This window comes from Typopeltis vanoorti, chromosome 12 (assembly GCF_054136105.1).
Source record: "Typopeltis vanoorti isolate ZY-2024b chromosome 12, IOZ_Tvanoo_1.0, whole genome shotgun sequence".
Classification (NCBI taxonomy): Eukaryota; Metazoa; Arthropoda; class Arachnida; order Uropygi; family Thelyphonidae; genus Typopeltis; species Typopeltis vanoorti.
The window spans coordinates 56,991,514-57,014,239 of record NC_143560.1 but is presented as its reverse complement, the minus strand read 5'-3'; the positions used below and the strand labels follow the sequence as shown (position 1 = coordinate 57,014,239).

The window sequence follows — 22,726 nt, the reverse complement described above, 5'->3', positions numbered from 1 at the left end:
GGTAAAATTGGGATATCTGCTAACATCTTCATAGAAGAACATAAGAAATACATCTGTTGCCATAAGTATGGTCAATCAGGTCTAGCTGAACATATTTTTGGATACGTTGCACAGAATTAAATGGAAAAAAACTACTATGCTTCATCACAAACATACAAACTTGAAAGACTTTTTTTTTAGAATCAGCAGCAGATTTAAAAAAAGCAACTAATTAAAAAAAAAAAAAAATCAGCTAACGCCTTTTTTTATTCCCGTATACGGGAGTAGGCGAGGCCATTTAGCCTTATCTAACTTTTGGAGACTGAGTGGGCAGTTCAATCTCCACTGGTACCCAATCAGAGACAGATGGCCCAAAGCTATCACTGATTAAGCGGTACGCAGTGAAGAGAGACGGCTCAAATGTGCCACCATCTCGTGGTCCCTAACCCTAACACAATATATTTAATGTCTGAAATAATGTGGGTTCTACGGTCGATTTTCTTGAGTTTACAGGACGGAAAACCCGAGTTTCCGGGAGGAAAAACCTGCTTGCCCATGCCAGAGATCGACTAACTCGGGAACCGGTCGAAAAAAGGCTTAGAAAAATTTCCTCTAGTCGCCGACTAGACTCGAAACCAAGTCTTTCTTCGTGCGGCCAAGCGCGATGGTGTGCAAACGCCACATCCACTGAGCTACACAGGCTCCTGGCGCCCCCGGAAGCAACTAATTAAAGATGATATTTACAATCCAACAATAATGTAAAAATTTATTATTAACCCTTCCAGATGGCATCCAAGGGAAGAATTCCACAGGATTCCAGTACCTTACATCAAGGGCATCTTTGAACGTGTGGCAAAGATTATGAAAAAAGACAAACTCACTAACTTCAAACCCATGAACTAAATTCACAATCTGTTTCCTTCTCCAAAGGACAAGCTTTCACCAGTGATCCTACCTGGTGTATACCAAGTACCATGTTCATGCAACTTACACTTAGACAAAAAGAAGATCAGTCACTAAATGTATTTCTGAACATTAAGACCATATCCTGCTTATCAAACCATACAAATTTGGCCTCAAACAACATGGAGTTGATAACTTTGAATTATTACATAGATCAGTAATGTGAACATTTTATTCAAAAACAGTACTGAAACTGTACTTCATCAACTGAACCTTAATTGTAATAACTGCCTTGCCATTCCTAAAGTTTGGGAAATTGTTATCCCAAATTGTTAAATATGTTGTATTTTATGTAATTTTAATATTATTGTTAATTAACATTTTCATCCCATTAGTGATTATAATGTAACAAACATGCAACTGCTTGTATAGAGAAATATAGGGTTCCTAATGTGCATGCACTGTACTATTTCTTTGGTTAAAATTCCTTGCCTGTTATTCTTTATTCATGCTTATGTCTTGCAACATATAAGACAAAATGTTTGTACGATAAATAATTTTTACTATGGGACATGTATAATTATACTGTTTAGGATATTCAATGGAGATCATGCTGCACTTAATCTCAGTGTTTAAGACTTATGATAATACTCTCACTATAACAAACATGATTATAAAAAACTACCAGAAAATCTCAACCAGATCCCCATAAACAATGCTATTCCAAAAGAAATTCACTTAGTAAACTATTAAGTATAAAAAATTCCTTTGGTCTCTGTACGTATATTAGTGAGAGTTAACTTACATTGCTGTGTATGTTAAAGCCAAAACCTAAAGCAATATATTCATTGCAATTATTGAGTGAAATATTGTCTAACAAACATAACTGTGAAGCAAAATATATCAATAATTCAGGTTTAATTCAGAGTTTGTGATTTACTGCTTCTTGAGCAGCTTTGAATTAACTGAATTAAATATTCTTCTTTAAACTTACTCTATTAAAATGTGAAAAAAGGACTTAGAATTATTATTTCTCTAACAAAAATATGACATTCTATTGTAATATTTTTTAGGCAGATATTTGGAGTTTGGGAATCACAGCCATCGAGTTGGCAAAAGGTGAGCCTCCAAATTCAGAACTTCATCCCATGAGAGTATTATTTTTGATACCTAAAAACAACCCTCCTCAGTTGACTGGAAATTATAGCAAATACTTTAAAGAATTTGTTGAGGCTTGTTTAAATAAAGATCCTGAAAATGTAAGTAGGTATATAAGTGATTAAATCAGTATATTTGAAATAACATTGTCAAATGCCCTTATGTATGTATATGTTTTTTTGTTTTATATTAAGTAACTAAAAAAAGTTCGTGCAGTTTTCAGTAGACTTCTCTGCAATGACTTGTTTTATTTTGTAGTGGTTTGCAGAGCAAAATTATGTGCATCATAAGGTCCAGATATGTATCAATCAATCGGTGTTCTCTAACTTGGTGTGTATTCGTTTTCTGTGAATTTGAACCCTTTTAAAATGTCAGTTGAACCTGGTGTAATTCAAGCTTATTTGCTTTATGAATTTAAACTCAGTTCATATACTTCAGAAGCATCCTGTAAGATATGTGTGGCATTTGGAAAAGATGCGGTAGCAGAATGTACTGCACAGAAATGGTTTAAAAAATTTGTTTTTGGTGAAGAGTGTAAACGAGTTGTTTCACGTGAGTGGTGAAACAACTTGTTTACACTTGCATCAACTGGGAAAATTATAGAATCTAAGCAAATGGGTCCCATATACATTATCAGATGACAATAAACTTCAAAGGCTATCAATTTGCTCTTCACTTCTCTCATGTCATAAAAACAAGCCATTTTTGGATTACTTGCTAACTTGTGATGAAAAATGGGTCATGTACTCTAACAGGAAGCGAACTTATCATTGGTTGTCACCAAACGATTCAGTATCCACACACTTCAAAGGTACTGTTTCATCCCTAGAAGATTATGCTTTGTGTGTGGTGGACTTTAGCTGATATTGTCCACTATGAGTTTCTTGCTGCAGGCCAAACAATTATGGCCAAGATCTACTCGATGCAACTTGAGCATGCGCAGGATGCATTACAACAGAAACAGCCAGGGCTAGTCAATCAGAAGAAAGTGCTTATTATTACAAGCTAGTCAATCGGAAGAAAGTGCTATTATTACAAGCTAGTCAATCGGAAGAAAGTGCTATTATTACAAGCTAGTCAATCGAAAGAAAGTGCAATTATTACAGCACAATACAAAATCTCATAGTGCGAAAACTTATCCATAAGAAAATTTGTGCTTTAGAATGGGAGATACTCCCTCATCTTCCATATTCTCCTGACATTTCTCAGAGTGATTATCACATTTTTTTTGGCAAGTAGATAATCACATGTGAAATAGACAGTTCTGCAATAAACCAGAGTTGAAGCAGAGGTTTCTAGTTTATTGCTTCTAAAGACAAAACATTTTATAAAAGTGGAATTTAGAAACTTGTTTCTCACTGGAAAGAGCATAGATTGTGCAGGTGCTTATTTTAATGAATAAAACATTTTAAGAAAATTTCTGCAGTTGTTTAATTTTTATTATATGAAAAACTATCAAACATTTTGGTTAACTAATATTTATGGCAGAAAAATTATATTTCCCTAGCATGTAATTTTTCTGCCAAAAAAAAAAAAAAAATTAAAATAGACAGTGCTATTGAACAGTTCACCCAGTTGCAGAATTCTTCTATGCTTTGCCATTTGTCATACCCATTTAATGTTAACCATTAAAGAATCTCGTATGCTCTATCTACTCTTTGTGTATCCTATCTGACTAACAATCTCACTAAAAAGGTGATTTGAGGCACTGAAATAATGGTTCAAGAAAACCTTCAAGTATGACCAATTTTAGCATCTGATTTCATTTTCAGATTTATTTTGTATTGTAGTTTTTAAGCAGAATATCTAGCAAATGAAAACTGAATCAGTATAATATTTTACCCTCATTTTTAGTGTAAATAAGTTTTGATATAAAAAAAGGTACACAGGCTTTCCAATTTTCCAGTCATCAGAAATTGATCTGCCAGTTAATTCTCCAATTCCAGTTTCATTTAGACTTAAAGACACAAATATTACGAAAAAGTTTGAAAACAAGAACTAAACCTTTGAGATTCATTGGCAGACTGTGAAAAAACAAAACAAAACATTGATTAGTTCGATATTTGATCTGCCTGTTGCAAGGATAGAAAAATCAGAACCTCACAGTGGACGCAGAAAGTTAGAGGCAATCAAGGAAAAGAGAAGAAAGCATATCAAAAGTTCCTGGAAAATAAGTCAGATTATGCTCTTAGAGAATACAGAAACAAATGTAAGATAGCTAAACACTGTAAAACTAACTAAACAAAAGTCACAGAAAGACTTTGGTAAGAACATAAAAAATGAGTTGAACAACTGTGTCATGCAGACTGCAGACAAGCGTATACAAAAGAACATGCAGGTAGCTTATTATGTCTATATACGACTGCTAAGAGTATAAGAAACAAAGGGATAGAGTTTGTTGCCTTAGTCAATATGTTAGGGCCTCAGATTGTAGTAGTGAGACCTAGCTATCAGAATCAGACATACTAATTGGCATTGAGTGTAAAGGGTACAGTATTTTTATGAAGGATAGACAGTATAGGAGAGGAGGTCATGTGCTGCTAATGATATTGGATGACTTGAATCCAGTTAGTATTAAGAACTATGATTGTAGTACTAGTAACAGTATTTTGTGAGTGAAGTTGAAGCCATCTGGTGTTAAGTGGAATCTAAAAAGATCAATTACATAGTGGGATATTGTTACAGACCTGTTGGATCTGTTGCTAGTAATGAAGAAATGCATCACCAAATAGTGATGATGGACTTGAAAAGAGTAATCATAATTGGAAACTTTAATTATCCAAATGTTGATTGAGTAGCAGTAAAATCTCACAAGGAGAATGAAACTGAATTTATTGAGCTGTTGCAGGACAACTTGTTTCAGTTAAAGACATAAAGACACTGCCTCTGGTTGGTGACAGTGATCATGCAATACTCACTTAGGAAGTGACTAAGTTATGAATGTTCCATTCAGAAAAGGTTATATGCTGAACTACAGAACAACAAATTATGACCAACTGAGGACTGTACTGAGTTAAGCAGAATGGTATTGGTTGCTGGATGGGAAGAATATCGACAGTGCATGGGAAATGTTTAGAAAATATTCAAATGATGCAATATCAGAATATGTCCCGAGAGTTCGAAGAATAAATAGGGTAGTAGTCAAATGGATGTGTAATCTTATTAAGCGGATTTGTAAGAAATGGATGATGTGGAAGAAATACCATGTGTATAATGATGATGTCTGTTATGAACATTATAAGCAGCAGGCTAGAATAGTCGCATCTCTTATAGAGAAAGCTAAGTCTGAGTATGAAAAAAAAAAAGGCTCTGCAGATTAAAGACGACCCACAAGAATTCTATTGATATGCTGCAAGCAAAGAAAAAAATTGAATATGAAAGAATAACTTTTCTGAATGCAGATGGTATGTGGGTGGCAGATGCTGAAGCAGTTGTTCAGCTAATGAGTTCCCATTTTGCTAAAAGCTTTCAATCTGGTGTATGTAATCTTGAGTTCAGTTCACTGCTGCCTCTTCTGAAGAAACTAAGGTGTATGAAGATGAGGTCTAATAAGAATTTAGCAATAGGGACTGATGGGATATCAGCACAGGTGCTAAAAGACTGTTTGGCTGAACCAGCTATTTCTTTCACCAGGCTATATAATATGAGTTTCAGACCAGGGATGATTCTACAGGAATGGAAAGAATATATGGTAATCTCACTGCACAAGGGTGACGCAAAGTGTATCCAGCTATCAACCAATCAATATCTCATGAATGGTGGTGAAGATTTTGGAAAAATTGGTCAGGGCTCGCATTCAGAAATGGGTTCACAGTGAATCTGTACTTTGCAATGAATAGCATGGGTTTACTAAGAGAAAGTCATCTTTTTCCTAGTTGCTCACATTCTGTAATAATGTTACCATTGAACTAAACAAGGGGAATGGATGCACCATGACACTTTCAGCTTTTGACAGAATACAGCATGGAAAACTATTGCATAAATTGGAGAATATGGGTTTTTGATTATAAAATATTAGCATAGTTAAGAAAATGGCTTACTGACAGATATCAAAAAGTGGTATATATAAGGGATGTGAGTTTGCAAGATTTAAAGTAACTAGTGGTGTACCACAAGGATCAGCCCTTGCCACACCGTTATTCAATCTGTACATTAAAGATATTGGGAAGGATTTGACAAACAACATACAGCTATTTGCTGATGATGCAAAGATAGGTAGGATAATCAGGAGTAGTGATTTGAATAGGCTGGAATTATGGGCATGGGAAAATAGATGTCAGTAAATGCAAAGTCATGCACTTTGGCGTGATTAGATATCCATTGTCATATTACATTGGTGGAATTATGCTAAAAGAAACTGATCAGGATAGGGATATTGGAGTGTTAGTAGATAGTAAGTTGAAGTTCAGGGCTATGTAGCCAAGATTGAAATACATCTCAAAAGATAATTGCAATGCTTAAACGAACTTTAACATGTAAATATAAAGATGTCATTTTGCCCCTTTACAGGGTCTCGATTAGACCTTACTTGAACTATTGTGTGCAGGTCTGGTCTCTGATTTCCATTGTGATTCTGATACAGTGGAGAGAGAGAGAGTGAGTGAGTGACTGTAAAGGAGAGTGTTAAAAATGATGTCACGATTGTGGAATGCCGATTATGAAGACATTGAGAATTTGTAGACTGTAGTCTCCAGTAGCAAACTGGAGAAAATTGTTGAAAGTTTTCCACTTGGTTATTCTATAAATTAAAGATACCAAGAAATTATATACTTGGTTTAATCCTTTATCCAAGTGTAAGCAAACAAAGTTTGTGCCTGAAGTATTTTCAGGACTGTGGTAAAGGTAGAATAAGTTCTGATCACTTGCCTTAGTATCTCCCATAATGCAAAGCGCATCTTCTTGCAGACATGTATAATGCTGTGCATTATGAGAAGGGTCACTACCCAGAGTGGTTTCTACTTTTATTGAGGTCTCCTTAGTGGGAGCCAGACCCAGAGGTGATACCAAGGTTGAAGTAATGAGAAGTCATATTTTCGCATACGAGTTGCCAGAAGGTGTCACACCTTATTATTATAATACTCATACTCTGGATTAGAGATAGATAGTTGTTGAAAGTTTTTCACTTGGTTATACTATAAATTAAAGATACCAAGAAATTATATACTTGGTTTAATCCTTTATCCAAGTGTAAAAGTTTGCGCCTGAAGTATTTTCACTAAGGCAAGTGATGTGAAGTCATATCACCTTTACTACGAGTTGTCCCAGGCCTGAAAATACTTCAAGCAGAAACTTTGTTTGCTTACACTTGGATAAAGGATTAAACCAAGTATATAATTTCTTGGTATCTTTAATTTAAAACAGGAGAAAGAGGGGTTATATGATTGAGATGCACACACTTACTTCTGAAAGAATTACAAAGTATTTCACTTGATGGAATTTTTCAATTTATGGAGGGTGGAGAAAAGTCAAGAGGGCATCCTTGGAAGCTGAGAATGATTGCTGCTAAGAAGAGGGTGAGGACTCGATTTTTCTCTCATTGGGTGGTGCATGATTGGAATGGGTTGCCATTGGATGTATGTGCAAGCAGTGTGAATTAGTTCAAGAATAAGTATGATAGTTGGTGCATGTAGCATGTGGCCTCCCTTGATGAGTCCCTGACTCACTGGAGGTCTCTTAATAATAATAATAATATGATGGAAGTTTTTTTCACTTGGTTATGCTACCAGTTATATATTTGGTTTAATCCTTTATCCAAGTGTAAGCAAACAAAGTTTGCGCCTGAAGTTTTTTCAGGACTGGGACAACTCGAGGCAAAGGTAGTATAACTTCTCATCACTTGCTTTAGTATCCCATAATGCAAAGCACATCTCCTTGCAGGCATGTATAATGCTATGCATTAAGGGAAGGGTCACTACCCAGACCAGTTTTGACCTTTATTGTGGTCTCATCAGTGGGAGCCATTCCTAGAGGTGGTGATACTAAAGTGGTAGTAATGGGGAAGTCATATTTCCATATACCAGTTGCCAAAAGGTGTCACACCTTATTATTAAAATTCTCTGGATTAGAGATAAGTTGATGGAATTTTTTTTTTCACTTGGCTACGCTATCACCACCTCTGGGTCCCACTGATGAGACCTCAATAATGGTTGAAACCGGTCTGGGTAGTGACCCTTCCCTTAATGCATGGCATTATACATGTCTGCAAGGAGATGTGCTTTGCATTATGGGATACTAAAGCAAGTGATGAGAAGTTATACCACCTTTGCCACAAGTTGCCCCAGTACTGAAAATACTTCAGGCACAAACTTTGTTTGCTTACACTTGGATAAAGGATTAAACCAAATATATAATTAATAATAATAAATATCAGGTCTAAAAAGTTGCTAAAGGGGAAGCAGTCAGAGTATGTATCAGTACCAGATTTTCACTTTACGACAGCTGGAGTAGATGACATTTGACCAGAAATACTTAAATATGGAGGTATAAAAGTTTTACAGTGGCTACACTGCATAATTCAGAATAATGGATATATTCAGTGGTTTTAAAACCTTCATTATGTATTCAAAAATGCCTTGCACATAAGGGATAATAATACTAGTTATTTCTTCTATATTGGAAGAGGCAGCAATACCATAACTGATAAGTTTTTTTTGGAAGAAAGAATCCTTAAGACCATTTGATAAAAACGTAGATTTTATATGTTGCAATACTTTTTGTAAAATTCTATTTTAACCAGTACATTTTAAGCTTTATATAGCTTAAAATATACTGATTTTAAAAATTACTTGATATAAGCTTAAAAATATACTGCTGAATAGTGAATAATACTTCTAAATGTAATAGATACAAAGTTATCTCAGGACATTATATATTGATAAAGGATATTTTTTCTTTTCTAGAGGCCAACTGCAAAAGAGCTTTTGAAATTTCCATTTATTCGAAAGGCCAAAAAGAATGCCTATGTAGTAGATCTGATAGAAAAATTCAAGAGATGGAAAGCAGCAGGTGGTGGAGGTGGACAAAATGATAGTGATTCTGAGGCTTCAGATTCGTAAGCAGCATTTTGTATTAACTATTTGTGTTCTTAATATGAAATATATTAAGCATGAGTCTCATGTAAGAAAACATACAACAAAACATGATTAATAATTAAGTTGTTTTTGTTTTATCAGATTAGGAAGCATTACTTTTGAGCGCAGTTAGTAGTCGGAAGGGGATCAATTGTTTGATGCCGTTAGCACGCTCTCCCTCGATGAGTCTTTGGACTCCCTGGAGGTGTCACATAATAATAACTTTCTTTGGATAATTGAAGACTGGGGAGTTTTAGGCTTATTGTTTTTAGAGAATAAACATATACATAACTAATTTTCCTCTTTCTTTAGTATATTTTGTTATAGAGATCAGTCTGGGTGGCACATGGATAACATATGAGGTTGAACAGTAAAATGAGATTTGCTAATAAATATTTATAAATGACTGCAATTAAAGATAATTTATTGTTATAGTCAGGTTTGAAATAATTTTAAATTTGCCAATAAAAAGTTACACAGGACTCAGCCCAATGAGTATAATAGGGGAGAGGATGTTTTCTTGAATTTTGTTGCAGGTTTCTTTTCTTTACAACTTTTGGTTATTTTTCAATGAGATGTTTTTTCTGGCACCATCTTTATGAAACTTTTACTCATTAAGGGAACAAAAAACGTTCTTGATATAAGTTTTGTTTACCCTAAGCACCTCTTTTCAGGCCTAGTCGTCATCATCATATCCTTTTCTTCAGTGATTACATTGGTATCTTATACTTTATCAACATGAAATAGTAGGACCAATAACCAAGGACCAACAGCCGATAATCTGCGGAATTACTGCTCTTGATCTAGTTTTCTCTGTTGCCGAATATTGCTCACCAGTGTGGCTAAATAGCACACATGTTAAACTTGTTGATAGCCAACTAAATAATACAATGAGACTGATTTCTGGCACAATTAAATCAACGCCCACACACTGGCTTCCAGCTCTTAGTAACATTGTTCCACCAAATCTGTGCAGGACTAAGGCTCTCTTGCAGGAGTATAAGAAAATCTTGGAGAACACAGCTCTACCAATACATTTAGATCTCCAAGACTTAAGTGTACGACGACTGAGATCAAGACATCCACCACTACAATTAGCCCAACTACTACTACATTCTAACTTTGACTTGAAGCAAAAGTGGCAAGAACAGTGGGAGAGCCATACAGATGACATTACAAAATTTTCTCTCAATGAATTACAAGAAAGTTTTGATGCTTGCTCACACCTCCCACGAAAATCCTGGACTCAGACTTAATAGAATACGAACTGGTTATGGTGTATGTGCGGACATGCTTTTTAAATGGGGTAAACGACCATCCCCGCATTGTGGAGCTCAGAGACAAACTGTGAACCATATTGGGACTCAGTGTTATCTCAGAGCATATTCAGGAGACAAATTGGACTTTTTAAGTGCTACACCCAAAGCTATGAACTATCTGACCAATATGGATGTAACCTTTTAATTTTATTGGTTTTAAAATGACTTTTGACTTTTAATTTTATATGTTATTAAAGTGTATTGTACTGCATGTTTTGATATTCATGCCATACGAATAAATAAATAAATAAGTAGGACCAGTTCCAGAAATAATACCATAAGTTTCCAGTGCACTTATTTAGCTGGACCCTTGACATAAGTAACCCTTCCTCAAAAAAATTGACAATCAAATAAATGTTAATTATTAATAGTGAGCCAAGAAACACCAACATATCCTACAACATTTTTCTGATAATCACAGCATAGTTGACTTTCTTCAAGTCTTTATTGCCCTCTTAGCATAATCCTTTAAATTCACTCATTTTACCACAATATAGGATCACTCTCATATGTTACAATTAAAGTCATATAATGATTAACAGTCACCTACTTACAAGCTAGTCAGCTTTGATGTATTAGAAATGCAGTGAAGTAGGGTTTAGTAATAAGTAAATTTGGCTATGTTGCAAATGTTTGCTGGCCTGGTTGACGAGGTAGTTAGCATATCCATTCTCCAACCAACAGGCTGCAGGTTTGAATCACACTGTGGCATGGATATTTCTGATGAATCTCTTTAGGTTAAAGATTGATTCCAATGCCTGGTGGGAGACCACTGCTCTGTTTATTGGAAGCCTAAAGTGACTTGAAAAAGTTCCATATTTGGTCTCTAGACTAGAGCAGGGTTTCTTGATCTCACATAAAAAATATAATAAATAAAAAATACCACAAATATAAAATCTATAAAAATAGGGAAAAAAATCTTTAACCTGCCCAAACCTTTCGTGGGTGGAAACCATATAAAAAAACAGTTCTATTTTAGGATTTCACTTGTACTTACATAAACTTAGGGACATTTAGAATAAGATACTATACGTTATACTCTGTTAACTGAAGACTGCATTGTTTTAACTAAAATTTCATGTAGCTATCTTGATTGCTGTTTTTAATTATATTTTTGTGCAGTATAGTCACTTATTTTTCCAAAGTTAATTCCACAAATAAATCTTAATTTTCCATCATTAGATAAGCATTCAGTCATCCTTCATAGGTCCAGCTGGTAGCATTAATATAAACTCATCCTTACTTATGTACCATTCTGTTCCACAGTAGGTGAAATGATTCAATTCTGTAGGCCTAACATGATTACCATAAAAAAATGAACTGTCATGATCTAAAACTACTCAAAAACTAGTGTACATAAATGTTGTACTGACTATATTCTTGAGTAACATCTTAAATGCACTTCTTTTCCTCTTCTACTTTCACAGACAAACTAAATTGCAAATCGCTCCATGCACATCAACTAATTTTCCCCTTATCCTTGAAACTTTTTTTAAAATAAAGAATATAAATGAATACAGAATTAACTGAATAATATATAAAATATAATCTTATAGGAATTATATCTATCAGTGAACAAAAATACATCGAAAAATTAAAAGTTGGGCTATGTTAAAACGGTATACAGGTTTATAGACTTTCATGCCATAAAATATAATAAAACAATATGCTTTGAATTAATGAGTTCATCAGTATAGAACAGTGTCAGAAAATATCTATATGAATGCATGCTTACTTAATACTGAATAATAATATTAATATTATTATTCAGTATTAAGTAAGTATGCAATATATGAAGGATTTTGGAGTTAGATGTTTATTGCAAAAGTTGGTACAATAGCTCAAAGGATTACTTGGATGTTGTAAAACACACTAACAAATAAAAATAGAGAAGTTATTATCCCTCTTCATAACACCATGATTCGGCCACACCTTGGCTAATACTGAATAATAATATTAATATTATTATTCGGTATCTCCTTTGAGTCTGGAGGCTCATCACGGGAGATTCAGACTAAATTTTATACACACACAACCTACAATACCTTTCCTTAAATTCATTCACTGTCAGGACACAACTAATTCTGGCAATCCATTCCACTCATTCACCATTCTCCATGCAAAAATATCTAGTCCACACCTCTACGAACCACACTCTTACACAGATGACCCTCAGTTCTGTCTATTTGTCATACATGGAAAAATTTTGTTTACATCAATTTTATAAAATCCCTTTAATATTTTATAAATTTCTGTCATGTCTCCTCTTTTCCATCTATCAATTGAACTTTGTAACCCATACGGAGCATTACATAGACTGGTCATCAGATTGGTCACTTATCTCTGAATCCTCTCTCCACCTCCTGATCCCCAAAAAATCCAGGTGAGAAAATCTGTGCACAGTAGTCAAGGTGTGCCCGAATCATAGTGTTATGAAGAGGGATAATAATTTCTCTATCTTTATTTGTTAGTGTGTTTTTCAATATCCAAGTAATTCTTTGAGCTATTGTACCAGCTTTTGCAATAAACATCTAACTTCAAAACCATTCAAATGTAATCCATTAGACACACACACACACACTGCTTGGAAAGAAGTCAGCAGACACCATAGTGTGAAGAACAAACAGCCATGGCACCCACCTTAATAAGATGTAAGATCCCTCTTTCACTGTGATGACTGCAGCAATCCTATGGGGGCATACTTTCCACAAGCATACAATAGCAATCAGTGGGAATTTTGGACTATTCTTCCTGTAGGAATGTAATGAAGTCCTGGACTGTTGCGGGGGCAGACATCCCTTGACCTCACCCAACACTCCAGTTCATCCCACAGATGTTCACTCTGTGGAGGCCAGTGCAGTGATGCTCATGTCCACAAACCATGCAGTTACAGCAGCAGCAGCCTTATGTCATGGTACATTACCTTGCTAAAAGAGTGAATGGTCAGTTCCATAGAAACACCACAAAGTAGGAAATATTGCATTGTCCAGAATGTTCATATACCTCTCAGAGTTCAATGTTCATGACACCAAAAACATCTCTTACCTCATCTTGATCAACTCAACTTTCAAATCTTTCATCACATTTTCACTCTCATTCATTTTTTCAATTTGATCACCAGCCATACATGCTTGTTTGCCGTCATCTTACCTTTAATTGCACTCTGTTTCTTCCACTACATTTGTATCGCTTTCATCTTTCTTACCATCAATTGTTAAGTTCATCAGATTGCTTGTTCGCTTTTTCAGAAATTTTTTACCATTTTTTCGCTGCTCTTTTACACTATCTCTCTTTTCTATCAGACGAGCAGTTATCTTCCTAATGACATTCTCGCTACTAACACTTTCAGTTACCAGTGTGTTACTACTCAAGTCATTCAGATCACACTTCACCCACACACTCTTCTTCCATCTGCTTTAAATATCCATAATTTATTGACATAATCGAAGGAATGCATATAGCACATTTCACAAAACAACTGAAATCAAAATTAAATTCCTGCAAAGACAAAGCTGCTTCATCTTTCCTTCGCCGCTTACTAAGCTCTAAGTTTAAATGATTTCATAAACATACTTAAACATTACACTTCAAAGGAATAATTTCAGTAAGTTGCATAGATAAAAAAATATTTAAAATAATTATTAATGTTGGATGAAATATATTGGAGTTTTTGAATAAATTCTTTATAATTTTTGTTACATGTGTCACCCATAAAACAAAAATTATTTTAATATGTCTCTTGACATGATTCATTAAAGTTGTTAATAAAGGATTGAGATAGAAATTATTTTTTTTTTTGAAGAGTTGCAGGTTGTGGTTGTTAGGAAATCCTTCATGAGGAAGGCTGCTCCAGACGACAGGATGGAATAAAATATTGAAAGTTTATTTTTCACTTGGTTAGAGTATAATAAATTTAGTTTAATCCTTTATCCAAGTGTGAGCAAACAAAGTTTGCGCCTGAAAGTATCTTCAGGACTGGGGTAAGGTGGTACAACACCAAGCTATTTGCAAAGGTGGAGCAAGCTACCAACACTCCTATCTCACTATCTCCCATAATGCAAAACACATCTCCTTGCAGATATGTCTAATGTTATGCATTAAGGGAAGGGCCACAACCCAGACTAGTTTCGACCCTTATTGAGGTCTCTTCAGTGGGAGCCAGGCCCAAGTGGAGATACCAGGCAGAAGCATTAGCAAGTCATCTCTACCTATAGGAGTTGCCAAATGGTGTGCCACCCTTTTTTAATAAATTACTCTGGATTTAGAGAAAGATGTTGAAAGTTTATTTTTCACTTGGTTAGAGTATAATAAATTTAGTTTAATAATAGGAAGAATAGAAGTAGATTCAGTGTGTGTGTGTGTGTGTGTGTGTGTGTGTGTGTGTGTGTGTGTGTGTGTGTGTGTGTGTGTGTGTGTGTGTGTGTGAAGTTGCATAGCAAAGGGATGGTGGGCAGCTGTTGCTCTTGTATTAACAGTCACATGCATCTATATAGATTCATTTCTGACATTTCTTTGTTCAACAGAATTATGCGATCTCAAATTACGAATTCTTATCAGAGTCCTCTATGGATTGTCCACATAACTTAATCTAACATTAATTTCTATCTCTTTCAAAACATACAGTAAAGGTCTTTACATTACCCAGTTCTTTCCGAAGGTCTGTTAACTGCCACGTGTTGTTCTGGTCATCCTTCGATCGGCTGTCTCGGCACCTGGCTTATGGCTTCGTCGTCTCTTCTACATTTTTCGAACTCGAACTTATTACTGCCTCGACTGAGGGTTATCTCCGCTCCTTATCGAATGAGACATCCAGCGACTGGAACATTTTCTCCGTAGGCCGATGATTCGTGAGCAGCTCGTCGTGGGATCTTGTTCAGCATACTCAGAACGACTGCCTGCTGCCCAACATCATAGGACCCTGGCTGGTCCTTTTTTCCGTTCACTGGTCAGGAATCCTCGAGGTGAAGTCAGGAACAAAAAACCTCACAATATGGTGTGTATTGCCTTATATTCTCTCTCTTCTTTTTCACACAACCCTTAATTTTTATGCCCTCAAGATGATCCTCAATTTCCTTATTGCTGTTAGGTGCTGGCTTCTAGGGAAGCATGCTTGCGTCATCTTCCGTGTATGCAGTACCCTGTGGTGTTATGGCTGACACGTGTGTTTCAGATGCGACCTTTGCACTGGCGCTCTTTACTGTCTGGTGATTTACGAAGTTCCAGACAGCTTAATAGGAGACAAAATTTTAACTACTATTTCCCTCTTACAAAAATTCATAAATCTGATCATTCTCCAGTTTAGTTTTCGACTATATATATTTCTGATACAATTCATATACTATTACACAATTTCCTATACAACAAATCAGAACTTTCTGCTGGTGAGCAGGTATTATTTAAGTTAGCTAGAATTCTCATGTTAGATTCTGAATGAATAATTTCTTATAATTTGTCCATTCTGGATCTAACATTACTGAGGATAAGGATAGGTGATCTAGGATTTCTTTTGCATGAGAAAAGGCAAGACTGTGTTTTGGTGGCATTGAACATGACAGGGCTGTCCTTGTCCCATTCAAGAATAGTATGTGGATCAATGTTAGGCACTAGTTGTAGATGATAGCCTGTGATGTCAAAGTACTGCATGGTTTGTCAAATGAGTAGAATGAGTGGAGAGTACTATTGTCTTAGAGCTATGGACGGGATTAGTGGTTATCGTGAGTAGGTCATTTATGTACAGGTGATAGGACAAAGCCTTGAGACACTGCAGCATTGGTAGTGAAGCTCAAAAAGAAGGAGCCATCTACCATGACATGCAGAGAGCAACCAGAGAGAAAACTGGCTACCAATTACAGAGGGTGGCAGGGATATCAAAGGATGGCAATTTGTTTAGTAGGCCTTGATGCCACTCATGGTGGAAAGCTTTGGAAATTTCAAGGGCAACAGCATGTTTTTCCAAACCTTTCCACGGTACATATACAGTGGTGGGTGATGTATGCTATGAGGTCAGCGGTGGATCTTGAACGGTGGAATCCATACTGGTGGTTGCCTATTAATTGGTGAGCCTCTAAGTAGTGGAGGAGTTGGCTGTTGATGACTTTCTCCATTATTTTGGAGAGCATAGAGGTGATGGCAATTGGTCAGCAGTTTGACAATAGGCTTCCGTTGCCCTTTTTTGGATTAGGATGGATGTGAGATTGCTTCCTTCCATTGGGATTAGTACCAGATATATATAATAAATTATAGAGATGATGCAGAATGGGTGTTAGCTCTGGAGCACAATGTTTGAGAACAGCAGGAGAGATGCCATCAGATTCAGGAGACTTTTTAGTATCCAAGTTATTTAGTAGTTTTTTGATGTATTTTTGTTAGAAAACTATAGAAGACGTGGTGATTGGATTCCGGTATGGTGAGAGTGATTTCTCTTGGAAATTGTGCAGGAGTTGGTTCGAGGGAAAGAGTGAGGAATTGCCAGAAGGGCAATTTTATCTTTGGGTGAAGAAGTAACAGTGGTGCTATCAGAATGAAAGTGCAGGAGAGTAAAAGTTGCATCCAATGGCTGGCCTTGCAAGGAATCAGAAGCTTTGTTGGCCTTTATAAAATCTCATTTAGATCTGCTGATGACTGTTTTATATATGTTGCTTGCTTTGGTATAGGCAGAGTATGAAGCTGGAGTTCTTGATGCGAGCCATGTGCGGTAAGCAGGGCCATACTTATGCACAGATACATGAGGCTCTAGCTAAGGGACCTGAAAAATTTGGGCCAATTTAAGGGCCCCAGTGAGGGAAGAGCCCCAGAGCACTCTAGTACTTCAGGCCCTGCCCACCTCCAGAAAAATGCATATACAGCCCTCACGGTAAGCTGAATTTTTTTTCTTCAACTACTTTGATACACTTTTGATTGAACCAGGACTTGGACAGTGGATGATTATGGATTGATTGGAGGATGAAGGCCTTCATACCATTGAGAATAATTTCTGTGACTCATTCACAGCAAGTGTAAGGATCAGGTGAGTGGAAGCAATAGTCAGACCAAGGAATGGAGTAAAAATTCAAGAGATCATTCTAGTTGGCTCCTTTGTAGTGCCAGAGGATGCAAGGTCAGGAGTGGTGGGAAGAGGGGCATTCTGTGAGAGAGAAAATTTGTACAAGATTGTGGTCTGAGTTGCCTAGTGGAGAGGTGCCCTCTGTGGTGTATCTGGAAGGAAAACAGGTCAAAAAAGAGATCCATATTATTTGAAGAGGGTTATCAGGAATTCAAGTGGGTCAATTTGTGTTAGGTCATTACTTATAGCAAAGACTTCTGCTTCTCTTCCTGCTTGGTTGGTGATGTTAGAGTAGGGAGGCCAGCTGGAATTGTGGATGTTGAGGTGGACCAGGAAGATGACCTCACTATTTGGATAGCTGGATTGCAGCTGGGTTGAGTTTCACAGAAAGGAATGTGAAGAGATCTGAGTGGTTGTCAGTGTTTGGAGGCTGATAAATGCAGCCAATGAATATTACTAAATGCAGGCAAGGAAACTTTGATCCAGAGAAGGTCAAAAGCAGGGGAATTCGAAATTAGCCATTCTCTGGCTATGCCAGATTTCACAAAGGCACAGGTGCCATCCTTGTGATGAAAATAATTGTGAAGTGTGTAGTTTGGGCACTATAGGTGGACAGTAGTAGATGTAGCTGCGATCTGGGTTGCTGTCAGAGTCAGGAAGACTACAAGTGATGGTAAATGTCATTTATGTTAATGCTATGGATGTTAGTAAAGTGGATGTGAAAGTGGGTTTTTAGTGAAAAGATTCTGGCATGATTTGTGTGTTGTAACTGGTTGTGATGTGACTTTTTTGAAGGGATTAGTTTATGAGGGAGATTTGTTTTTGTCGCAGTGTCACTGTTATTATTTTAAAGTCTTCACGGTTTGATTAGACTAAAGAATATATTGCAGTTGTGCAGTGAGAGAAGATAGACTCTTGAACATAACATCCATACAGAGAGAAACCAGTCTCCATGCCATGACGTGGCCTTCATAGTGTCCTACCACCACATACCACCACCACCACTACTACTACTCAGACTCCCTCTCCAGTTACGACCTGGCAGAGCATGTGGCAGTAGGATTAGGCACCAGTTGATCAGGAAGCCTCCTGACTCATTAGCGACAGGTTCACACCAATGCACTAACTGGTAGTTGTTCTACAGCACCACTGTTTAAGCATTGCACTCTTGAAATAGAGGAGGTCATGGATCTTGAAGTATGTTTGTCATGGCCTTGAAGGGTATTACTTGCACTGTATGGAGAAGAGAGGAAGGGGGAAAAAAACAGAACTACTTGAGGAAGTAAATTTGGGACTTGGACCCAGCATAGCTATTCTGGCTGTTTTGTGTTTGTAATCATAGGTATGCTTTGAATGCATTAGTGTGAAGGCTATGTAAATACTAGAAATGTATTAAGTATGTAGTTGCTCATGAAGGAACTTGTATATTATGCGTTTTTGAGATTCTGTACAATTACATAGGCTCACATAGCTTATGGGTCTAAAAATTTGTTAACTCAGTAATTTGATTAAGCATGAACATAACTAATTTTTTCCCTATTACTTAGAGATTCTTCACATAGATAGTAGGTTCTTATTTAAATAAAATTGTTAAAATATTTTCTTTTGTTGTTTTTATTTGTTTAAATTTTAGTTATTGAATTTTATTTATTTATTATTATTATCATTTTTTTTTTTTTTTTGTATTTAATTTTCGATTGCATATTTTGTTATATCTAAGAGAGTTTTTATAGTGAAAATAAGGAATCAAAACATTATTGAAGTTTTCAGAGGTTCATATTATTATGCCTCCTTTTGCTAGCCAGGAAGCATTGCTATCTTCTTTGGACAAGAAGATTATTGAACAGTGATTTTTGTCACTGGCATAAGACCATCACCATCCTATTTATCAGAGGGCTGAAGTGACTTGATAAAAGTTACATGTGTGTGTTGTCCCTAGTATTCCACAGAGTGTAGTTTATAGATTATCTAATCCCTTGCCCACCCATGCTATGATGTAAAATATATTGACAATCCTACATGGAATTTACACACACACAGAATCTTTCAAATAAAACTTGGGGATCAAGATAAACTGTGGGCATTGCATTAAGTTTACATACCTGCTGAATAACTAATGAAATTGACTTCAGCTAACAAGAAGTTTCCTTCTTTCTGATTGTGCGTGTGATGTAATGTGAACCAAGACATGGAGAAGATTGCTATTTTTTTTTTAACCATTCTTGACATCAGAAATCAAAAAGGAATTTCTTATCCAAATCATCTGTCTGTCTTGTTCATCTAATTTAGAAGGCATTGTCAGCATAAACAATGAAAGTAACTCTTACTAACCTAAAACTGAGATTGCACCACAACATTTCACATAAAATGAATTAAGTGATTTTCTGAACTATTTTGGAGCCAGACATATGAAAATTAAATGCAGTTATTTCTTGAGAATAATAAATATCCTGATTTCAGAAGCATAGTTGAAATTATACTTAGGTAATTTGAAAAATTACTGTGTGTGTGAGAGAGAGATTGAAGATTCCTTTCTTGCACTTTCATTTAGAGTACTTCCCTTAAGAATGTTGGGTCAAAGACTGGGATGAAAGATTTCATTACATAAAAGAAATGGCAGTATCATGACATGTTACTGTTGGTGTTTAAAAATCGAAACTACTGCTCATCACATAAGAAAATGACTCCATGACTCATTTAAAAATAAAATAAGATTTTTTTCAAAAAAAGATTAGGATTCCAAATAAATATTTACTTTTATATATGCAATCTTTCATACTCTTCTGTTTTTGGTTCGGTTTATTCATTAAAGAATGTTCGTGACTTTTTTTTCACGAACACAACACCACACAATTTTATAAAAGAGATGTTTTATTAACGCTTATATTTTGCTGATTTTCAACTCAGCATCATCAGAGCACAACACACTTGTACACATGACAGTGAGCGAATGAAACAATAAAATTGCAAAAGACAAAAGATCTAAAGTCCTATTTTTGGTGCCCTCTAATGGGAAAAAAAAATAATAAAAAATCCAGCTATGCAGAAGTTTTTCTTAGGATAACAGTCTCCCAAATTTTTGGCAAATTAATGCAACCATATTTGTTAAGGTTGGGGGAATTTTTCAAAGCCATTGCTGACTCAAAAAATAATCTTTCAGATCTATAATGACTCCTAAATAGCACATTCATTTTCCTCCATCTAATCCTGTGTGAAGGAGTGTCCAAAGAGTGTTCTGCCAGTCCTGACTTGCCATAGTAATGTAGCGAATGTATCTTTCATGTTCTTCCAGGCGGATGTTAACTGATCTTCCTGTTTGCCCATAATAGGACAAGTCACAAGGAACTTCATACACTCCTGGGTGTGCTAAAGGTGAAGTTTATCTTTAGGCGAGCGGATCAGAGTTGCTAGCTTGACATGAGGTTTGAAAGTGGTGCGAAGGCCATGTTTCAACAATACTTTGGCTATCTTTTCCATTGTACCTCTGATATAGGGAACTCTGATATATTTCCTATATCAGAGGTACATCAGAAAAGTATTGTTGACACATGGCCTTCGCACCACTTTCAAACCTTATGTCAAGCTGGCAGCTCTGATCTGCTCACCTAAAGATAAACTTCACCCTTTAGTGCACACCCAGGAGTGTATGAAGTTCCTTGTGACTGTGACTTGGCTTATTATGGGCAAACAGGAAGATCAGTTAACATTCGCTACTATTACTATGGCGAGTCTGGACTGGCAGACCACACTTTGGACACTCCTTCACACAGGATTAGATGGAGGAAAACGAATGTGCTATTTAGAAGTTGTTATAGATCTGAAAGATTATTTTTTGAGTCAGCAATGGCTTTGAAGAATTCTCCCAACTTTAACAAATATGGTTACATTAAACGTGTGGACAGACTTATGTGTTCGTCGAACATGTTGTTTATTATTTTAACGGTATAATAGAACACAGGAACTAAGTAAATAATTAATTTATTAACTTGATGCTGATATTTCGCTGGTATTATAACCAGCATCTTCAGAGCACAAAAACACTGTTTGTCACAATACGCGAGACTAAAACAACATGGTGTACTTAAACAAAATTGTAGCAGCAACACAAAGACTAAAGTCCTGATTTTGGCGCCCTCTATCTGAAAAAAAAACAAACAAAAAAAAACTATCATATATTACTAGAGTCCTAGAAAAGTGCTAGTTTTTTCTTAATATGACTGTCTCCCAGATCTTCGGCAAGTTAATACAGCCATATTTGTTGAGATTTGGAGTGTGTTTTAGGGCTTCTGTCGCCTCTAAGAACAATCTCTCTGATTTATACGGGTTTCTGTGTAGTACTTTTGTGTTTTTCCAGTTGATCCTGTGTGCAGGGGTATCCAGAGCATGGTCTGCTAGGCCCGACTTCCCACAATGATAATTCCGGACGTATCGTTTATGTTCGCTGATGCGGATATTCACAGTTCTTCCTGTTTGACCGTAGTAGGCTTGATTGCATGAGCAGGGTATTTGGTAGACTCCTGGATGTGATAAAGGAGGAATGCTGTCCTTGGGTGAGCGGATGAGGATGGCTAATTTGCTACATGGTCTGAATGTAGTGCGTAGTTTGTTTATTGAGAATTCTTGAGATCTTTTCGGATGTGCCTTTAATGTAAGGGATGGTGACTGTTTTGTTGTAGTTCTCTGTGGTGGATGGTGGGAGGGGTTTCTTAGGAGTGTTTAGTATTTTGTTTATTTTATGTGGATTGTAGCCGTTGGCCAAGAAGGTGTGGCGTAAGTGAGTCAGTTCAGCCGTAAGAGCCTTGTCATTGGAACAGATAGGGCTCTTACGGCTGAACTGACTCACTTACGCCACACCTTCTTGGCCAACGGCTACAATCCACATAAAATAAACAAAATACTAAACACTCCTAAGAAACCCCTCCCACCATCCACCACAGAGAACTACAACAAAACAGTCACCATCCCTTACATTAAAGGCACATCCGAAAAGATCTCAAGAATTCTCAATAAACATAAACTACGCACTACATTCAGACCATGTAGCAAATTAGCCACCCTCATCTGCTCACCCAAGGACAGCATTCCTCCTTTATCACATCCAGGAGTCTACCTACTGCTCATGCAATCAAGCCTACTACGGTCAAACAGGAAGAACTGTGAATATCCGCATCAGCGAACATAAACGATACGTCCGGAATTATCATTATGGGAAGTCGGGCCTAGCAGACCATGCTCTGGATACCCCTGCACACAGG

At 36.4% G+C, this 22,726-nt stretch overlaps 1 protein-coding gene across 1 annotated transcript in view; it reads left to right on the top strand.

The window, feature by feature from the left end:
• LOC150100811 (serine/threonine-protein kinase svkA-like) overlaps positions 1–22,726 on the top strand; it is a 230,343-nt gene that overhangs the window by 148,520 nt on the left and 59,097 nt on the right. Inside the window, exons 6-7 of the mRNA XM_090401906.1 lie at positions 1,956–2,141; positions 8,940–9,091. Coding sequence (XP_090258032.1) covers positions 1,956–2,141; positions 8,940–9,091 — 338 coding nt within the window. The remainder of the gene's footprint in view (positions 1–1,955; positions 2,142–8,939; positions 9,092–22,726) is intronic.